Raw genomic sequence first — 20,749 nt, 5'->3', positions numbered from 1 at the left:
AAAAACACCCCACCTCCTGATCAAAAATCTTGTATATGGCCCTAAAACAAGGCAATATGAACTCGAAAAAAGCCACTGAGTAATTATATCAAAATCAGCAAGTTCTATCCTGACGGTGTTTGCACTTTGATGGTTACCACAGTAGCCAACGCAGGAGGAGCTTTGAAATAAAGAAAGTGCATTTTCGAGCCATGTTTTCCCACTATCTATAAGGGACAGGGATGCTTTGGGCCAATATCAGAGACTGGAACTCCCTCTCCTATCTATACCCCTATGTGTCCTCCTATGTGTCTTCCTTGGATAAAGTCCTCCGATTTTTTCCCAAGGCCTGGATCTACATGCACATCAGATTAAAGCCATGTAAGAACTGTGAAAACGCAGTTTTTGGGAGTAAAGGGCACTGGGGGCCGGGTCTTCTAGTCTAATATTAGGCGAAGATCTCTCTCCGTATTCCTTCCTATGCGTAAGCATATGACTATTACGCAGAATAAAAATATAACCTATACATTCTAAAACAACCGATTTAAGTGCACAAACACGACCTCCAAACACTTTTCTGGGATGGGGGTCTATAAGAATGTAATTTCCTATAGAAAATTATCAAATTTTTTCTTAGGATTACAGTATTATGTGCGGAATTACATTAAAACTATGTTAAACTAGTTTGGTGATGGAGATAGTTTTTGTTGGTATAACAATTAACTTAGAAACATGATGAAGCGTGGGAATTTTAGGTGGGGTTTCCTCAAATAAAAAAAGTAACTAAAAGAAAAAGCGGGAAAATCTATTTGAAGAAATAATATATCAGTGTAGCATGTTGAGACATAGTCCGGATTTCACGTGGCGGAGTCACTTAAGCCGACTTAAGCCTGGATTAACTGTGTTTTATTTAGAATTCAAAATATCCTGGGATAACCTGGGAATTAATCAAGTCAAGGGACGAAGCACTTAGTCAAATATTTGAAAATGGCGATTTAAGCCACTGGCTCACCATCCAACCCATTAGATATAAATGAATAAGAAATCGTGACGTAGGTTCACAAGTAAGGTGATTTCTTCACAGAAGTATTGTTTGATCCGCACTTTCTTACTTTTGTTAATTAAATCAATAAAACAAGTTTTTTAACTAAAAGTAAGGAGCAACGTTAAAAATTAAAACGAACAGAAATTAATCCGTATATGAAAGGGGCGTTTCCTTCTCAACGCCCCGGTCTTTACGCTAAAGTTTGACTTTTTCTCTTAAATCTACTTTTCAAAACAGTAAAAAACTTAACAAAATAGGTACTTAATTTTACTTAATTTTAAAATTAGTTATAGAATAAACACGCATCCGTGGTCTGTCTTCTGGCAAAAATGCGAAATTCCACATTTTTGTAGATAGGAGCTTAGAACTTCTACAATGGGGTTTTTCGATACGCTGAATCTGCTGGCGTGATTTTTGTTTAGATTGTATTACTTTTTGAGGGTGTTTTCCCCTATTTTCTAAATAAGGCAAATTTTCTCAGGCTCGTAACTTTTGATGGTTAAGACTAAACTTGATGAAACTTATATAATTAAAATCAGCATTAAAACGCGATTCTTTTGATATGACTATTGGCATTAGCATTCCGTTTTTTAGAGTTTCGTTACTATTGAGCCGTGTCGCTCCTTACTACAGTTCGTTACCACGAACTGTTTGATGAAGAGAAGCGACTGTCACATATCGCAGCCAATATCAAGGTAGTGTACTAAGCTCACTTACCTTTGACGTCAAAGAGAGGTGCCCCAAGAGGAGAAATTTTAGCGTCCAATTTTGAATGTTTGTATATGGGAGCCGACGTTTACTCTCTCTTCGGAAAATACTCCGCCGAAAAATGCCCCCCCCCCCCCCGCCGATGGTTGTGGAGGTCAGGATGAGGAAGGGACAGTTTGCCCATTCTGTGCGGAATAAATTCTGTTTATATTGGGGTTTCCTATTACTCTTTACTTTCATAATAACGGTGTAGACGAGAAGTTTTCCAAGAATTATAGAGATATGAAATATCAGGTTCACCGGAATGACCCGGCTCAATAGTAACCGATACTCTAAGAAACATAATATTGATCCCAAGAGATATACCAAAAGAATCAATTTTTTATGCTGATTTCAAATATATAAATTCCTTTAATTTTGGTCTTGCCCAACAAGGGTTACGAGCCTGAGGAAATTTGTCTAATTTTTGAAAAAAGGGCTTTTCCTCCTCAACGCCCTGCTCTTTACGCCAGAGTTTTTTTTTACTGTTTTAAAAGGTGGATTTAAGATAAAGAATCAAACTTTAGCGTAAAGCGCGGGGTGTTGAGGAGGAAAAGCCCCTTGCAGTCAAGGATGAATTTCTGTTCATTTTGAGTTTTAATGTCGCTCCTTACTTTCAGTTAAAAATTTTTTTTATTTAATTCCGTACTAGAGGCGGACTTTCCCTTCATCATCCTCACCTCTAGCTCATGGACGCAGAAACTCTGAAAGGAGCTCCTTACGTCGAAAATTGAGAGTTAGTCCTTTTTTTTATAAGTTAGTTTATATATATATATATATATATATATATATATATATATATATATATATATATATATATAATATATATATATATATATATATATATATATATATATATATATATATATATATATATATATATATATTATATACATATATATATATATATATATATATATATATATATATATATATTATATATATATATATATATATATATATATATAATATATATATATATATATATATATATATATTATATATATATATATATATATATATATATATATATATATATAATATATATATATATATATATATATATATAATATATATATAATATATATATATATATATATATATATATATATATATATATATATATATATATATATATATATATATATATACTAGCTGTTGGGGTGGCGCTTCGCGCCACCCCAACACCTAGTTGGTGGGGGCGCTTCGCGCCCCCCAAGCCCCCCCGCGCGCGTAAGTAATTACGCGCCATATTAGTTACGCGCCATTGTATTTGTGTCCCTATGTCCCACCTGTGAATATATATATATATATATATATATATATATATATATATATATATATATATATATATATATGTTTTTAACTACGTAAAACTTGCGAATATACAACATTCTTTGCTGTCCCATTGTCTGTGCATATAAATAGATTGTCAGGTTTACCGACTCTTGAACATGCAACATATAATGGTCCATGGAAAACAATCCGTATTCAGATCTATACCTCATGATTCTAATGATTGCCCTTGAGCTTTGTTGATGGTGATTGCTAATCGACCATTCCCTGAGTCGCCATCGTCATTTATATATCCCCCTGTGCACCCCGGCGTCCCCTTTGTAGTTATGTCCCTGTGTCCCGGTCGTCATTTATATTCCCTGTGTCCCGGTTGTCATTTGTGTCCCGGTGTTCCAGTCTGTGATTTCTCTTTGAGTGTCCCGGGCGTCATTTATATTCCTTGTGTCCCGGTGTCCCGGTGTCCCGGTCGTCATTTATATCCCCCTGTGCCCCCCGGCGTCCCCATTGTAGTTGTGTCCCTGTGTCCCGGTCGTCATTTATATTCCCTGTGTCCCGGTCGTCATTTGTATCCCGGTGTCCCGGTCTGTATATACATTCGTTTTTTAGTTTTGTTTTTCTCCTTTATTTTTTTCCTTTTTTCTTTTTTTTCTTTTTTAGTTTATTTAGATTTTTAGATTTTTTAGTTTTTTTATTAGTTTTTAGTTTTTTTGTAGTTTTTACCATTTTTTAGTTTTTTTAGTTTTTTTTTTTTTACTTATGTCCTGGTCGTCATTTATACTCCCTGTGTCCCGGTCGTCATTTGTGTCTCGGTGCTTTGTTGATTGCTAATTTATATTATATTTATATTTATATTTTTTATATTTATTAATATTTTTTTAGTTTTCTTTTTCTCTTATTTTTCAGTTTTTTCTTTTTTTTAGTTTTTTCTTTTTTAGTTTTTAGTTTTTTTTTGTTTTTTACCTTTTTTAGTTTTTTTAGTTTTTTTTAGTTTTTTTATTAGTTTTTAGTTTTTTTTTTAGTTTTTGCCTTTTTTTAGTTTTTTTAGTTTTTTTTAGTTTTTAGTTTTTTCCTTTTTTTAGTTTTTTTTTAGTTTTTTAGCTTTTTTAGTTTTTTTTCTTTTTAGTTTTTTTTGTAGTTTTTACCTTTTTTAGTTTTTTTTCTTCTTCTGTATTAGTGTGAAATAATTCAGACGTCATATGCGGACAAACACGACGTCACTCGACAGACAGACAGACAGACATAACCCACAAACAACTTATTTTTATATATATTTATTCATATTTTTTTAGTTTTCTTTTTCTCTTTTATTTTTCAGTTTTTTCCTTTTTTTTTAGTTTTTTTCTTTTTTAGTTTTTAGTTTTTTTTAGTTTTTTACCTTTTTTTAGTTTTTTTAGTTTTTTTAGTTTTTTAGCTTTTTTAGTTTTTTTATTAGTTTTTATTTTTTTTGTAGTTTTTGCCTTTTTTTATTTTTTTCAGTTTTTTTTTTAGTTATTAGATTTTTACCTTTTTTTAGTTTTTTTTTAGTTTTTTAGCTTTTTTAGTTTTTTTTTCTTTTTAGTTTTTTTTGTAGTTTTTACCTTTTTTAGTTTTTTTCTTCTTTTGTATTAGTGTGAAATAATTCAGACGTCATATGCGAACAACCATGACGTCACCTGATCCACAGATCCACACACAGACAACTTATTTTTATATATATAGATATATATATATATAATTCTTAACTTTTTTTCAATTTTTTGATTAAATAGCTACGGCCAGATTACGATACTGAACATGGGACATATTATAATAAAAATATAATTTAACTGTTAAAAGTTTGCCGAGTAACTAGATGTTCCTGGCTATTTTTTAATTCTTCTCATATATGAGATCGAGTTTTTCTCATCAATTTCCCATAATCTTTGCTTAATGCTTCAGATAAAGACTGCGGATTTAGAAAAAGTAATTTAGTTGTTATACTCCTGAGAAGATTGGAAGGAGCTGCGTGTCATTATTAGATGCACTTTGTAGTCCTAAAGAAAAAACATATTGAGTACCGACAATGTAAATCCTATACTTCAAACTTATTTTGGCTTTCCCTGAACATCGCCTGGTATTTAGGGTATTAAAACATTCATAGCCTTTCATAAATCTTTATTGCACCAGTACAGTGTCTAATGATCCATAGACACTGCAGTGTTGCCAGTTGCTTGATCTAAAGTTGCGCCACCCAAAAGTGAAAATGCGCAAAAAACTTCATTTTTCCTTGTGAAAATGAATTTTTTTCAATAAATTTGAAGTGATATATAAAGACATGAGAAAAAATCACAACGACAGAAAAAGAAACACTTCTGATCAAGAAAAAAAAATAGATCACAAACTGGATAGTAAGCTTATCTCTTATAGAAATCCAATGTGTTCATTAATCGAGTCGGTTTGTATCACTGAGAAATTGAATCACCAATGACCGAAATCACTAATTTTCAAACACTAAGTAAATATAGATCTAATGGCAAAAAAGATTAATATCTCGTTTAAGCATTTTATCAAAAGCGAGAAGGGAAGAAAATAATTAGCACATGCAAAGAGGAGGTAATAGCGATTTTCACCACTACCATGTTTAGCTGAAAATACGTGAAAACCGGGCTTGAGAAGAAATTCAAGTTCTGTCTTTAGTATCTGATTTTGCATATCTAAGGATTATAAATGATAGATCTTTTTCAGATTGGAGCTGACGGAAGGCGGAGTCAGATATATCTAGCCATGTCGACTGCTGCAGATTTTAGGGACCACCTTTCTACTTTTAGTGATTACTATGCATCATTAGGTGAGATTTGTGACTTTCTCAGTTCTGACACTTACCCTCTTCCCTTTATTTTCGTTTTCGTTGATTTTCGTTTTTTAGGGACCACCTTTCTACTTTTAGTGATTACTATGCATCATTAGGTGAGATTTGTGACTTTCTCAGTTCTGACACTTACCCTCTTCCCTTTATTTTCGTTTTCGTTGATTTTCGTTTTTTAGGGACCACCTTTCTACTTTTAGTGATTACTATGCAATCCTTAGGTGAGATTTGTGACTTTCTCAGTTCTGACACTTACCCTCTTCCCTTTATTTTCGTTTTCGTTGATTTTCGTTTTTAAGGGACCACCTTTCTACTTTTAGTGATTACTATGCATCATTAGGTGAGATTTGTGACTTTCTCAGTTCTCACACTTACCCCTCTTCCCTTTATTTTCGTTTTTGAATTGCTAAAGCTATAACTAATTTTTGTTTAATTCTTGCTTGGTCAACAAAATGTCGACATTTCCAAATATGATATCCGATTCATCGTCTCTGGTGACTATGGTGTCGACAGAGAAAAAAAGACAACAAAGAAGGAAATGACAATCTTTTCATGTCGTCAAAAGATGACATTTCTGTCGACAGAGAATGAATTGAACACTGCATCGTCAGCAATAATACGAATAAAAAACACACATTCTCTGTTTCATCGACAGGTAACATTGAACAAAGAGGCTCAAGTCTTGTTAATGACCGCAATGAGACCGTAGACTGTAATTACGAAGCTATATATTTTCTTTGATAGTTATTTTTTGTCGGATTTGAGTTTTTGAAATGGAAGCTACTGGTTTATTGGTATGCTACCCTCTTAATAAAACAAGACTGCTGAAACCTATGAAAAAGACTAAGTGAAAAAGATCTTCTGGCGTATGACAAGTGTGTTGCCTTATTTCTGACCAGGGCCATATCCAGGGTTCTTTTTTTTTCGAAGGAAAAAAAACATTTAAAAAAACATTAAAAACGCATCAAAAATGTGCTTATATTCATTTTTGCTATGTTTTTACGAGTCGGACAAACATTTCGGCTGGGGGTTTAAACCAACCCCATTAAATATAGCCTTTTGTTTGGTCCTCTTTGTGGTCAAGTTTGTGACTCGAAGGCTATACGAGGCTGTAAGTACAAAGATATACTTTTTTAATGTTGTGATTTTATCCGATTTAAAGTTGATCATGTTTTTAATTGTTTTCAAGGTGATGATGGAATTTATAACTACTGAGAGAAGTTGTTGCGCATAGGAGTTTGTGGCTCCGGCATAAATTAATGAATGTTGAATTTTGCTTAAATGAAAATGCATACGTTGGCCTCAGTGGCAAACCGAAAATATGGCCCAAGAAAACCCACCCTTTCTTTTTGTTTCTAGAAAAAGCGAAGGTGGCCTCGATTATTGACTGTTGAATTTTGCCTAGTTAAAAAGCAAAAAAAAAAGCCTAAGTGGGCACCCAAAAAGCTGATCTAAGAAAATTCCATTTTTTCTTCTTTTTTTTCTAAAATAAAAGTGGAAGCCTCGATTAATGAATATTGGCTTTTGCTTAGTAAGAAAGGAAAATGTTCCCTTCGGTGGCCGACCGGAAACTTGGCCTTGATCAATGACTTTAATCTTGCTTGATAAAAAAGGGAAGAAGTAGGCCTCAGGGGCCTACAGGGCCCTAATTACGGTATAAGTTTGTTAATAAAAAAAGGAAAAGTTTCAAGGTGTAGCTGATTTCGTTCGGAGACCATGACAAGAATCTGGAATCAATCTGTTTATGGAAAATGGAATCAATCTGGAATCCCACTAAGATGCTGGTTTTAGTTTATCTGGCTCTTTTTTTAAATCTGGAATTATAGGCCTAGGAATTCTATGAAAACTGATATGCCTAACCTGCCATGATAACTGATGGGCCTAAGCTATCCTATAGAATCTGACAAACTCAGCATGTGATTCAACAGAGACATTTGTTAAGAAATATGTAAATTTAGATGGCAATTACCTAGAGCAACATTTTCCCCATCTGCAAGGCTGTATCCAGAATTTTTTCTTCGAGGGGGGGGGGGGGGGGTACAAAAGGATTTTTAGGGGGTACAAAAAGATTTTTCGGGGGGGGGGGGGCTACCAAAAAAAAACTTTTAAAAATCACATCGAAAATTGGTTTGTATTCATTTTTGTCACATTTTAAGGAGTCGGACAAGCATTTCGGAGTGGGGGGTGACCTTTCCCCCCAGATACGGCGTTGTTCATTAGCCCCCCCCCCCCCCCCAAAAAAAAAAAACGATAAAGCATGGGCATTGGGTTTTGATACCTTGTAACTTCCACCCTGTTTTATGGACATCATCTGAAGTGACAATTTCTGGTCCCTGGGAATAAAAAAAAAAAAAATGCAAAAATTATCGGGTTTGCTGATTTGGCAACACATATAAAGTTAATTCTATGATGGACAGTAGTTTTATATTATCTAAGCAAATCTATTACACTGGTGTGTGTAAGCAATTATGAATATAAACTTTTTGTTGGATTTTTTTTTCCCGGCTAGCTAAGCATAGACAATTATACGGTTCGTAACGTAAACAACTTAACGTAAGTACCAATTTGAACCACTGTTCATGAATAATCTACAGGTGCAATAAAATTTCTGTGAAAAAAGTTATTTATGAGAGATAACTACCTATTTAGGGATTATTCAATGAGGTAATTTACCTATTACCGTTTGGTTGCCTTTTCACCAGCGTTGGCGTTTTTATCATAAGATGTTAATCAACGGTCGTCTGTCATTAGTAGTTTATTTGGAGTTTTTATTCTGTTACCGGTAGATGGTTGGTTCACTGAGAAAATCTACTTTGGAGCAATTCAAAATTAGATGGCACTGTCATCCATAAAGAACTTGAATTTTCAAAATGTCCAGTTCCTTCAGTATGCAAAAACTTATCTTTTTTAATTTTCAGTAGTCTTTAGGTTAAAATATCTTGATTTAAATTCAAGGCAAGTTTCAAACTATCAGTAACTCTTAAATTATGTTATGTTGGTTAAGTTTTCGCAAAAAATTTAAAGGTGATATCACTGCCCAAAAATATAGTCAAGACTCTGTTCTACTTAACAAAATCAATTTAGAAAAATCCTCATCACCTTCCTTTGTTACTGACGTAAAAAACATTAAGGCGATGGCTTTTTTTTTTTTTATATATATATATATATATATATATATATATATATATATCCGAAGGTAACCAACTTACAAGGTATAATACCTGGCTTTTCATTCTAATGATGCCATCTCCATGGAGACGATATCCTTGGAAGAAACAATTTTATTATAGTTTAACCTTCTAGTTTGTTTCACCCCCCCTGGAATTTGTACACTAATCGTTGAACCTTCTTGAGGATAAAATCTTTTATTTTTAACATAAATTTTCTATGACAAAAAGAAACATATTTGACCAAAGAGACTAGTGCTTTTCGTCCCCCTGGAATTTGAATGTTTATCTTGGACGTTAACTGAGAGAAAGAATTTTATATTTATCAAAGTCTGTGTTTCAGAACTAGGATGTTTTATAAAATGTTAGAGTAAAATAGTTAAGACTAGAATAAGGTTTTCCCCCCATAAAAAAATAAATTTTATAAATAAATAAATAAAATAAAAATAAAATAATAAATAAAGATAAAATAAATAAATAAAATAAAATTTTTAGTTCGTGCCGAATGTGTATTTTAGATAATATTTATAATTGCCGGAAATTGAAAAATAGAATTTTGTGTATATTCAGTTAAATCTGTGATTTGGATATAAGGATGTTTTATAAAATATTAGGATAAAACGCTTTTTTGTTTTAGAACATGGCTTTTCCTCATGTAAAATAAAATTTAATTTCTTGTCTGAAGGAACAAACGAAATACATCTAATCGTCGGACCTTTTCGCACTTTAAGGAATTTGTTCGCGCCTTGGTTTTTGTCTTTTTATCTCTGTAAGGTCTGAATGAACCACTACATTCTTTGTACTAACGTGGTGATATCCGTTGCTGCTGTCGAGCCTTTAGTTGAAAAGAAAGTAAAAGGAGTAACTCTTATTTATTTAGGCTCATCTTGGTTTGTGCCTAAAAACTGCGATTTTCTAGGTTTTTGTTTTGGCTGCTTTAAGTTATGACGTTTTCAGGACAGTACCACATTTTCGTTTGTGTTGCCATGTTGAACGAGCAATACTAATCAGTTGAATTTAACGGCACCTTTCCTCCGTAAAAACTTAAACATTAACAATCTATTGACTCCCAAAGACAACTACATTTTCAATGAAAAACTACACCTTTGTGATATATATATATATATATATATATATATATATATATATATATATATATATATATATATATATATATACATATATATACATATATATATATATATAAATCACCAATGCAACAGCACAAACACATAAAAAAAAGAAAAAAAAAAGAAAGAGACAGAAGGAGAAAAGGAAGACTGTTTTCCTAAATTAGTGATTAATATAGACCAGCACTTGAATGAGGTCTTAACCCTACTCATCCATACAATCACATAATGTTCATTATAGAGTATATTTAATTTTACCTAATGTTTTGTCTGGTGGCTTAGCGGAACGAATTTTCTTATAATGTCCATTTTTCGCACATTTACAGAAAAGCGAATCTTTAAGGATTCATTGAGTCTAAATTTCAAGTAGGTGATGAGAAACTGGTTGAAATAGTATAAAGATTTAAGCTCGTTTAATTTCACAAAATATATTGGGCCTGGTGGCTTAATTGAATGAATTTCCGTTGTTCTAGAGATGCTTACGTATAATCTCATCACCGGAATCAAATTCCGGCCCTTGCAGCGGGCCGGGCCCTACAGCCGGGTTCGAACTACCGATACCATATTATCAAGTAGAGAACAATTCCATTGCGCTACTACAGGTTTGAATTTTAACGTAAAATAGGACAAAAATGCTCCATATATGTAAAAAAAAATCCATTTTAACAGAGATGAAAGTGACTGTAGATCTCAGGCCAAACTACGCTAATATAGTTTGGAGGCATTTTTTTTATGCTTAAAGTTAGGTCATAGAAGTTATGCCTAAATTTTGGCCTTTTTATGCCTTTTATAAGCCTTTTATGCCAAAAATTTTGTCAAATTGTCTAACTGTCTAACTTTTAAATTTAAAATTGTCTAACTAACTCAGCTTTTATATTTGAACAGAGATGTAAATGACTGTTGATCTCAGTTCTCTGTTTGACGTGTTGATCTTACCGTTAGGGGAGCCTCCCCAGATAAATTTCTAGTGTCAATGCTTATATAGAATGCTTGCTTAAAGACCCTTCTCGATTTTCAGGACCACCCAATCCAGAGAATTTGCCTGAAGATGGCAAGCTCAAATCAGAGATGATAACGAAAGATAATCGCCGCTATTACTTAGACTTGAAAGAGAATTCTAGGGGACGATTTCTTAGGGTAAGCTCTTATATTTTAAATGCCCCTAAAAGTACCCTGGACAATAAAACCCTTTAGTTTTAATTTTTTTTTAATAAGATTTGAACAGAATAAACAGTAAATAAAGTAATTTAGAAAAAAAACTATGAAATGTTGGAATTATATAAAAACTATGAAATGGTTTGATTATGCTTAAGAAAGGTAGAAAATAAAATCGTAAAAAGCATTTATAAAACCTTAGTAACTTTTTGTTTTATGCCTTCTTTGTCAAATTATACATTGTTGTTTGGGTCTTAGGTTTGCCCGTCAGAGGTGAATCAGAATATTTTCTTGAGAGGAGGAGGGTAGAAGATAAATCTGAGATCATATAATCATGTTTTTAAATTGAACGGATGAATCTATCGTGTGACTTTTTCTTTTACGGTTACTAGAATGCTACGATATCCCGGCCGAAAAAATGTCCCCTCTTTTCTCATCTTAACAAAGTTATTTCTACAGTATGCAGTGCTAGAGTCATGCCTAGTCAGATTTCCCCCTCCCCCCTTTTCCCAGTTGAAATGCTGATTTTTTTTTATACAAATATCAGTTTTCTTTTAATATGCATGTGCAGAGGGGACTTTTTCTGGGAAGGATGTGGGGCTTTGGTCCTGGTCCCTACCCCTTTTCATCGCTTTGTGTTTTCCGCATAATTGCCTTTTTGTGTTTTGTAAGAACTTTTCCCAACCCTTAGTGTATTGTCACCACGTCTTGCTGAAAAATAAATTTCGTTGTACGTGTCTTCAAAATTTCCCTACCTTGCACCAAAACTGGTACAACCCTCTTGCCGAAAATATTTGAGAAAGCAAGTTAGAATTCTGAAAATGTAGATATATAGAGCCGAAAAAGGCAAAATACTTTGCATTTAAAGCATTTTCAATGATGCTGTTTGGCTACTTGTTTTTTGTTTGGAAGTATGTCAACTAGGAAGCAATTATAATCGTAGTCTGCTTAATGATCGTCAGTGTAACTATTGAACAGAAACCAGTTATCCTTTTTAAAACTGGCTTTTTTTTGTACTGACAGTTTAATTAGTCCGGAGTGTACTGGATACTTTTATTTAATAATTAAATTCGTAACAAATTCTAAATTTATGAAATTTAATAATTGAAGTTTTGCATTTAATTAATAATTTACTTAATATTTTTACTTACATTTTAAGTTGACTGGAGTGTACTGGATATATTTAATGAATAATTTTTAACAAATTAAAATGTATTAAATTTAATTAATTAGTTTAATATTCTAAATTGGTGTTTAAATAATAGTTCATTTAATATTTTGTAGTTTTTTGTACTTACATTTTTTCACAGTATTTTGTACTTACAGTAATTGGTTCTGGGTTTAGTTAATATTTGTTAATTAATCATTTGGTTTTAATAAGTAATATTTTATATTATTTAATATAAATTTCATTTAATTAGTTAAATGAAAGAAATAATATTAATAATCTAGTTAATCTTCTGTGCCTACAGTTTAATAGTTATTTTTGTATTATTAGAAAAGTGGTATAGTTTCTACGGTCTAATTTTTAGAAGGTTCCAGAAGGTTGCAAGCAGGGTTGTATCCAGAATTTTTTTTCGGGGAGGCGGGTTTTCTCTTTTTTTTAAACGCATCAAAATTTGTTTTGTATTCATTTTTGTTCCGTTTTTACGAGTCGGACAAACATTTTGGGGGTGGTGGGTCAAACCTCCTAATCCCCCCCCCCCATGGATACGGCCTTGGTTGCAAGTACAACCAGAATTCAAGTTGAAATAAACCTATTTTAGGGACAAGCCGTCCTAACCGAGTGGATTGATGCGCTGGATTCAGGACCCTTTGTCTGAGAGGGCGAAGGTTCGAATCCTAACGTACACAATTATTTAGTTTGGGACGGGGGTCAGTGGTGTGACTGTAAACTCAGCCAGAGTCGAACCAGCTCTAAATGGGTACCTGGAGAAATCTGGGGAAGGTAAACAGGAAGGGTGTGCGAAAGCACAGGATGGTTGGCCTCCAACCCCCCATTGCACTTCCTGGCTGAAGGGCCAAGAAACGGAGATCAGCACTGCCGATAGGGACTGTAAAGTCTAATGCAGTATTCTTTACCTTATTTTAGGGACAGATGTATAGATTTTCCTGGGTTTTCTCATGTGGTCCTTGGACGTTTCTTGGGGGATAATTTATGATATTTCCTGCTTTGTGGAACACACATTAGTTCTTATTTGGAGCCTGATACACTTAAAATATTCTTGCCTCACTAAACTTTGCTATTAATTAAGTCAAGGATTGGAAACTATTGCCTGTATTAGGGCTTGCTCCTACCATTAATTTGGTATTAATTTGGAAAATTGGTATTAGTGGTTGCTCCTACCTTTAATATAATGGGAATAATTTGTCATCACTGGAAGCTACTTGAGACAATTTTTCTTGGGCGCTCTTGTTAATACTACTACTACTTACAACTCATTGCAGCACCCAGCCGCCTAAGGCCAACATAGCTACGCATGCTCCTTGTCCATCCAAAACCATTCTAAGCCTTCCTCCTTACACAGGAAGGGAACAGGGGAATGGAACAGGAAGTTCCATTCCCCTGAAATCTTTCTTTCTGACAACCTCCCACCTAAATCGTGGACGATCTGTTTTCCGTTTAGCCCTAGACGGTTGGTCTAGAAGGACAATCTTCGGCAATCGATCATCCTTCATCCGTAGAATGCGCTCGAGCCATCTCAGCCTTTCTCACTTATAGCCCTAGAAAGCGGGGTCGAATCATACTTTTCGTACAGCCTACTGTTCTTGTTAATGTGAGCTAATTTAGAGCCTTAACAGAACACTAGCTGATTGATGTTCATTCCTGATAGGTCAGAATCTCTTCATATCTAATCAGCGAAATATGAACTGGTAGAATTTCAGTAATACATATTTCTGTATGTATGAGCCGCGTTTTAACAACATGCACCAAGGCCGTATCCAGGATTTGTTTTTCGGAGCGGGGGAGGGGGTACAAAAAGCTGTAAAAGTGTATCGAAAATGCGTTTATTTTCATTTTGTTACGTTGTTACGAGTCGAATATTTTTTTTGCGTGGGGGGGGGCCAAATGGGAGATCAGCCCCCCTCTCCTGGATACGGTCTTAACACGTACAATGTTCAACACTTTGAATCCTGATCAAAGGAAATCAATTATAGCTTTAAGAAAAGCTAAATCTACTCGTCTATGAATACAACTAACTTTACATTTATCAGTGACCCCAGTTCACAATAATGTAAAGGTCGAGAGGGCAAAAACTATTTTTTTTTTTTAAACATATGGGGGGAATGAAAACAGAAATTTATTTCAGCATCATTTACTAAAAAAAGTACATACGTTACTATTATTGCTTCTCATGCAGCATCTAAGCCCCTCCCCCTTACCTTAGACTCGCTACTACACCTTGGAATCTTCCCCTCCCCCTTTTCTTTTACACCCGAGTGTTAATGCATTTAGTATCTAACAGAGATGTTTAGTGCATAGCCATTTTATTTCTCCCTTTATCATTTATACCTGTTTATTAACCATAGTGCAGGTAAAGTTGCTGCTTTGTCGAATTAAACAAAAAAACACGTTTTTTTAAATGAAAGTAAGGAGCGACATTAAAACTTAAAACGAACAGAAATTACTCCGTATATGAAAGGGACTTTTCCTCCTCAACGCCCCGCTTTTTACGCTAAAGTTTAACTCTTTCTCTTAACTCTACATTTTAAAACAGTAAAAAAACTTTAGCGTAATGAGCGGGGCATTGAGTAGGAAAAGCCCCTTTCATATACGGAGTAATTTCTGTTCGTTTTAAGTTTTAATGTCGCTCCTTACATTCATTTAAAAAAACTTGTTTTTTTTTTGTTTAATTTCTGGACGTTTTTGAATTAATGCATTTTTTTTATCTTGGCTCTCCGCGCATAAATAATTAAAACGAAATTTGTATATTAATTTTTTGGGGCTAAATGGCTTTTTCATAGTTTTAATCGGAAGATTTTGAGAAAAAAGAAGCGAGAGAGGAGGCCTAGTTGCCCTCCATTTTTTTTACTTAAAAAGGTAACTATAACTTTTAATTTTTTACGAACATTTTCATAAGTAAAAAATATACGTAACTTACGAATTAACTTACGTAGAGAACTTCTATATTCGTATGTTTTTATTGGGTATATAAGGGGGCTCACCCTCGTCGATACCTCGCTCTTTACACTAAAGCTTAAATTTTGTCCCAATTCCTTAAGAATGACCCCTGATTCACAAAGGCCGTAGAATAAATAGTTGAAATTACTAAAAAATACTTTAGCGTAAAGAGCGAGGTATTACGAGGAGGTAAACCCCTCATATGCATAATAATTTTTGTTCGTTTTAAGTTTTAATGCTGCTCCTCACTTTCAGTAGAAAAAACTTTTCATATTTATTTTTTCATTGTTTTTTTATATAATGCTAGAAAATCCTACGCCCCCTCCATTGAAAGTCTCTTCCCCCATGAGAAGTTCCTCCATGGAAAGATCCTCCCACGTAACTCCCCTACTCTGCCCCCAAACCAAAAAATCCCCCTGAAAACGTCTGTACACTTCCCAGTAACCAATATTATATGTAAACACAGGTCAAAGTTTGTATCTTGCAGCCCCTCTTATGGGGACTGCGGGGGAGTAAGTCGTCCCCAAAGACATAGTTATTAGGTTTTTGGACTATGTTGAAAAAATGAAATCTCAAAATTTTGATCCGGTGACTTTGGGGAAACAATGAGCGTGGAAGGGGGCCTAGGTGCCCTCCAATTTTTTTGATCACTTCAAAAGGGCACTAGAACTTTTACTTTCCGTTAGAATGAGCCCTTTCGCGACACTCTAGGACACCTGAGTCTATACGATTACCCCTGAAAAAAAAAAAAAACAAAAAAACAAACGATTTGTCTTCTGGCAAAAAAAAATGCGAAATTCCACATTTTTGTAGATAGGGGCTTGAAACTTCTACAATAAGGTTCTCTGATACGCTGAATCTGATGGTGTGATTTTCGTTAAGATCGTATGACTTTTAGGGGGTATTTCCCCCTATTTTCTAAAATGAGGCAAATTTTCTCAGGCTCGTAACTTTTGACGGGTAAGACTAATCTTGATGAAACTTATATATTTAAAATCAGCATTAAAATGCGATTCTTTTGATGTAATTATTGGCATCAAAATTCCATTTTTTTTTTAGTTTTGGTTACTATTGAGCCGGGTCGCTCCTTACTTCAGTTCGTTACCACGAACTGTTTGATACGGGAGATGTATTTATGCCCTGAATAAGCCATTGATCTTCGTTTCGTTTCTGTCGGCTTGGTTTTGATATAAAAGAGGCCAGGGGCTATTATACGGCTCATTATTTTCATTTCATTGCTCCCAATCTGGAAACTTTTCCAAATCCTATAAATAATTGATAATTTGTTATACTATCCAGAAAATGAAATGCGGGACCTTCTTCGCAATGTAGTCAATAGGAAGCTTTCCGCAAATATTTTATCCTAGGGAACAAGATGTATAAAGAAAAACAAATAGAATTTCAGAAAAAAAGTAGAGAAAGCTACAAATTATTAACTCTTAGAAAGCCAAAGATTCTTTAGCTAAAGAATTCTTCATTCTTAAGCTAAAGTTTCCACCATAAAACGAGATAGAGGTTTTCTGTCTTTTCGTTAGTTACGTCAGATTTGTTACGTCAGATGATTAGCTGTATGCCTGAAAAGATTTTGCAGTCCCTCCCAAATCCTCTTCATCCATCATATATTTCTGGGAACTAACGTTGAAATTAGCTTACCTTTGTAATAAGATTTAAAAAGGCATTGAACCTACGAAGCATTGATCCTTGAAGTATCGCTCTTATTCTAATACTTATTATTTACAATTCGTAACATTCACTGAAAGACGTAAATAACGACGAAGACCACACTGCCTTTCCATCACAAACACCAAAAACAAGAAGAACAATAGGGAATTTTTAAGACAGTGGGAAACAAAATAAATGAATATTTGAATATTTTATAATGAATATTACATAACAGTCCTGGTTGAACTTCGCTGAGGTAAGGATGCTAGGACTTGTATATCGCCAAAGCACTGAACCCCACCCCCTAACTCCCCCAAAGAGAGTGGATCCAGTCCGGTTACGTCAATCACGTATCTACGACATTTGCTTATTCTACCCACCAAGTTTCATCCTGATCTCTCCACTCTAAGCGTTTTCCAAGATTTGCGGTTTCCTCCTCCAATTCATCCCAATGTCAACAGGTCCGGTTGGTATTTGAAATAAGAGCTCTGAGACACGATATCCTTCCAAACATCAAATTTCATTAAGATCCGACCACCCGTTCGTAAGTAAAAAAAAACCTCATTTTTTCTAATTTTTCCGATTTAACCGTCCCAAAGACAATTTCTAATTTAATCTGGTCTGGTTCCAGATCCGGCTGCCAAATTTCATCATCCTAGCTTACCTGGAAGTGCCTAAACTAGCAAAACCGGGACAGACAGACCGACCGACAGAGTTTGCGATCGCTATATGTCACTTGTAGATACCAAGTACCATAAAAACCAATAGATAAATCCCTGGGACGTGAGATAAAAATGACAACTTTAATTCTGCCTTGACCTCCACATTTTTGAAAATCCTGATCATTTAGTTCTTTTTGAAGAGGCAACTTTAATATCTACTGTAAAATGCTTACCGGAACCTTTTAGAAAGGCAATTGAGATTAAGAAATATATAAATAGAAATACCTGAGACATTTATTTAACTTTTTTTTCCTAGTATCCTCAGTTTTCAAATTTTAAACTGCACTGGAAGAAGAATGAAACTTTCTTAGCCAAACACAATGTCTTTCCGTGACAAACACCAAAAACAAGAAGAACAATAGGGAATTTTTTAAGACAATGGGAAATAAATTAGAATGAATATTTCGACCTTATGTCCAAGGGCCGTCCTCAGCAATACAAATAAGAAAAACCAACTTACAAGAGTCCTAGCATCCCATATATATATATATATATATATATATATATATATATATATATATATATATATATATATATATATATATATATATATATATATATATATATATATATATATATATATATATATATATATATATATATATATATATATATATATATATATATATATATATACTAATTTAGGAAAACAGTCTTCCTTTTCTCCTTCTGTCTCTTTATTTTTTTTTTTTTTTTTTTTTTTTTTTTTTGTGTTTGTGCTGTAGCATTGGTGATTTCTCTTTTCATGATATATATATATATATATATATATATATATATATATATATATATATATATATATATATATATATATATATATATATATATATATATATATATATATATATATATATATATATATATATATATATATATATATATATATAGAAGACAGAAGGAGAAAAGGAAGACTGTTTTCCTAAATTAGTGATTAATATAGACCAGCACTTGAATGAGGCCTTAACCCTACTCATCCATACAATCACATAGGTCAAACAGCATAGCCATATATATATATATATATATATATATATATATATATATATATATATATATATATATATATATATATATATATATATATATATATATATATATATATATATATATATATATATATATATATATATATATATATATATATATATATATATATATATATATATATATATATATATATATATATATATATATATATATATATATATATATATATATATATATATATATATATATATATATATATATATATATATATATATATATATATATATATATATATATATATATATATATATATATATATATATATATATATATATATATATATATATATATATATATATATATATATATATTATATATATATATATATATATATATATATATATATATATATATATATATATATATATATATATATATATATATATATATATATATATATATATATATATATATATATATATATATATATATATATATATATATATATATATATATATATATATATATATATATATATATATATTATATATATATATATATATATATATATATATATAATATATATATATATATATATATATATATATATATATATATATATATATATATATATATATATATATATATATATATATATATATATATATATATATATATATATATATATATATATATATAATATATATATATATATATATATATATATATATATATATATATATATATATATATATATATATATATATATATATATATATATATATATATATATATATATATATATATATATATATATATATATATATATATATATATATATATATATATATATATATATATATATATATATATATATATATGACTGCGTGAGTTTCTTCAATCGATTTTAATATGGCACCATCTACTGCCAAAAATCGCGTTTATTTATTTATTTTATTTATTGAAAAAAATATTTGCAACATACATAACAACATTGTGCTCTTCTGGGCTGCCCAAGAGCCCGACTCAAGGCTGTCCAAAGGGGTTGTCCAGTAAACGTTGAAAAACAAATATACCCTCGTCAAAAATTCGATTCAATCCAAAAGTAGTAAATTCTTAGTAGTAAAAGTAATTCTTAGTAAAGTAAAAGTAGTTAGTAAAAGTAGTAATTCTTAAATTAGTAAACTCTACGGAATCTTTAAGAAGGGGTGGGTGTTCGATAGAAAAAACGGGCGTTCAATTGCAATATTAATCCTTAAAACGAACATGGAATTATTCTGTATATGAAATGGGGTGTCCCCTCGTCAATATCCCGCTCTTTACGCTAAAGTTAGAATTTTTCTCACAAATATATTTATTTAATTTCGTTATTTATTTATTTTTTTATTTATGGAACAAAACTATTATAACATAATACTCTTGTGTGCTGCCCAATATGGCTGCTGTCCAAAGGGATTGTCCAGTAAACATAGAAAAACAAATAAACCCTCATTCAAAATTTGATTCAACCCCAATTTCACTGATTTAACTTATCAACAATGTGTGCACATGAAGGTTTTTTTTTTCATTAAGAAATTAAACTCCCGCTTCTTCTAAAAAAAAAAAATTATGACGCATATGACTGCGCAAGTTTTCTCTTAATTAGTTCAAACAATAAGATATCATTTTCGTGTCTTCAATACCTCAATCCCCTAGAAACAATGTAATTCATAATTCGCACGGGTTAATGGTCGCTTCTTTCAAGGAATCGATTTTATCCTGGCAAATTTTCTTGTTGCTAACTCTGGGCTTCGTCTGGTCCAGTTGGGAAGCGAGAATTTTGGTGGAAGCGCGTCTCTGCAAATTTTAGGAATTATAAATCAATACGAAGTCTGCTTTGGTGAATAATTTGTCGGGAATTTCCGTATAGAAA

General features: G+C 32.1%; 1 protein-coding gene across 1 annotated transcript in view; it reads left to right on the top strand.

The window, feature by feature from the left end:
• Positions 1-5,639: 5,639 nt before the first annotated feature.
• LOC136033176 (transcriptional regulator protein Pur-beta-like) overlaps positions 5,640-20,749 on the top strand; it is a 40,830-nt gene continuing 25,720 nt past the window's right edge. The window contains exons 1-2 of the mRNA XM_065713870.1: positions 5,640-5,873; positions 11,207-11,325. Coding sequence (XP_065569942.1) covers positions 5,753-5,873; positions 11,207-11,325 — 240 coding nt within the window. The 5' untranslated portion in view covers positions 5,640-5,752. The remainder of the gene's footprint in view (positions 5,874-11,206; positions 11,326-20,749) is intronic.

Source organism: Artemia franciscana, chromosome 11 (assembly GCF_032884065.1).
Source record: "Artemia franciscana chromosome 11, ASM3288406v1, whole genome shotgun sequence".
Lineage (NCBI taxonomy): Eukaryota > Metazoa > Arthropoda > Branchiopoda > Anostraca > Artemiidae > Artemia > Artemia franciscana.
This window is presented reverse-complemented; position numbering and strand designations above follow the sequence as displayed.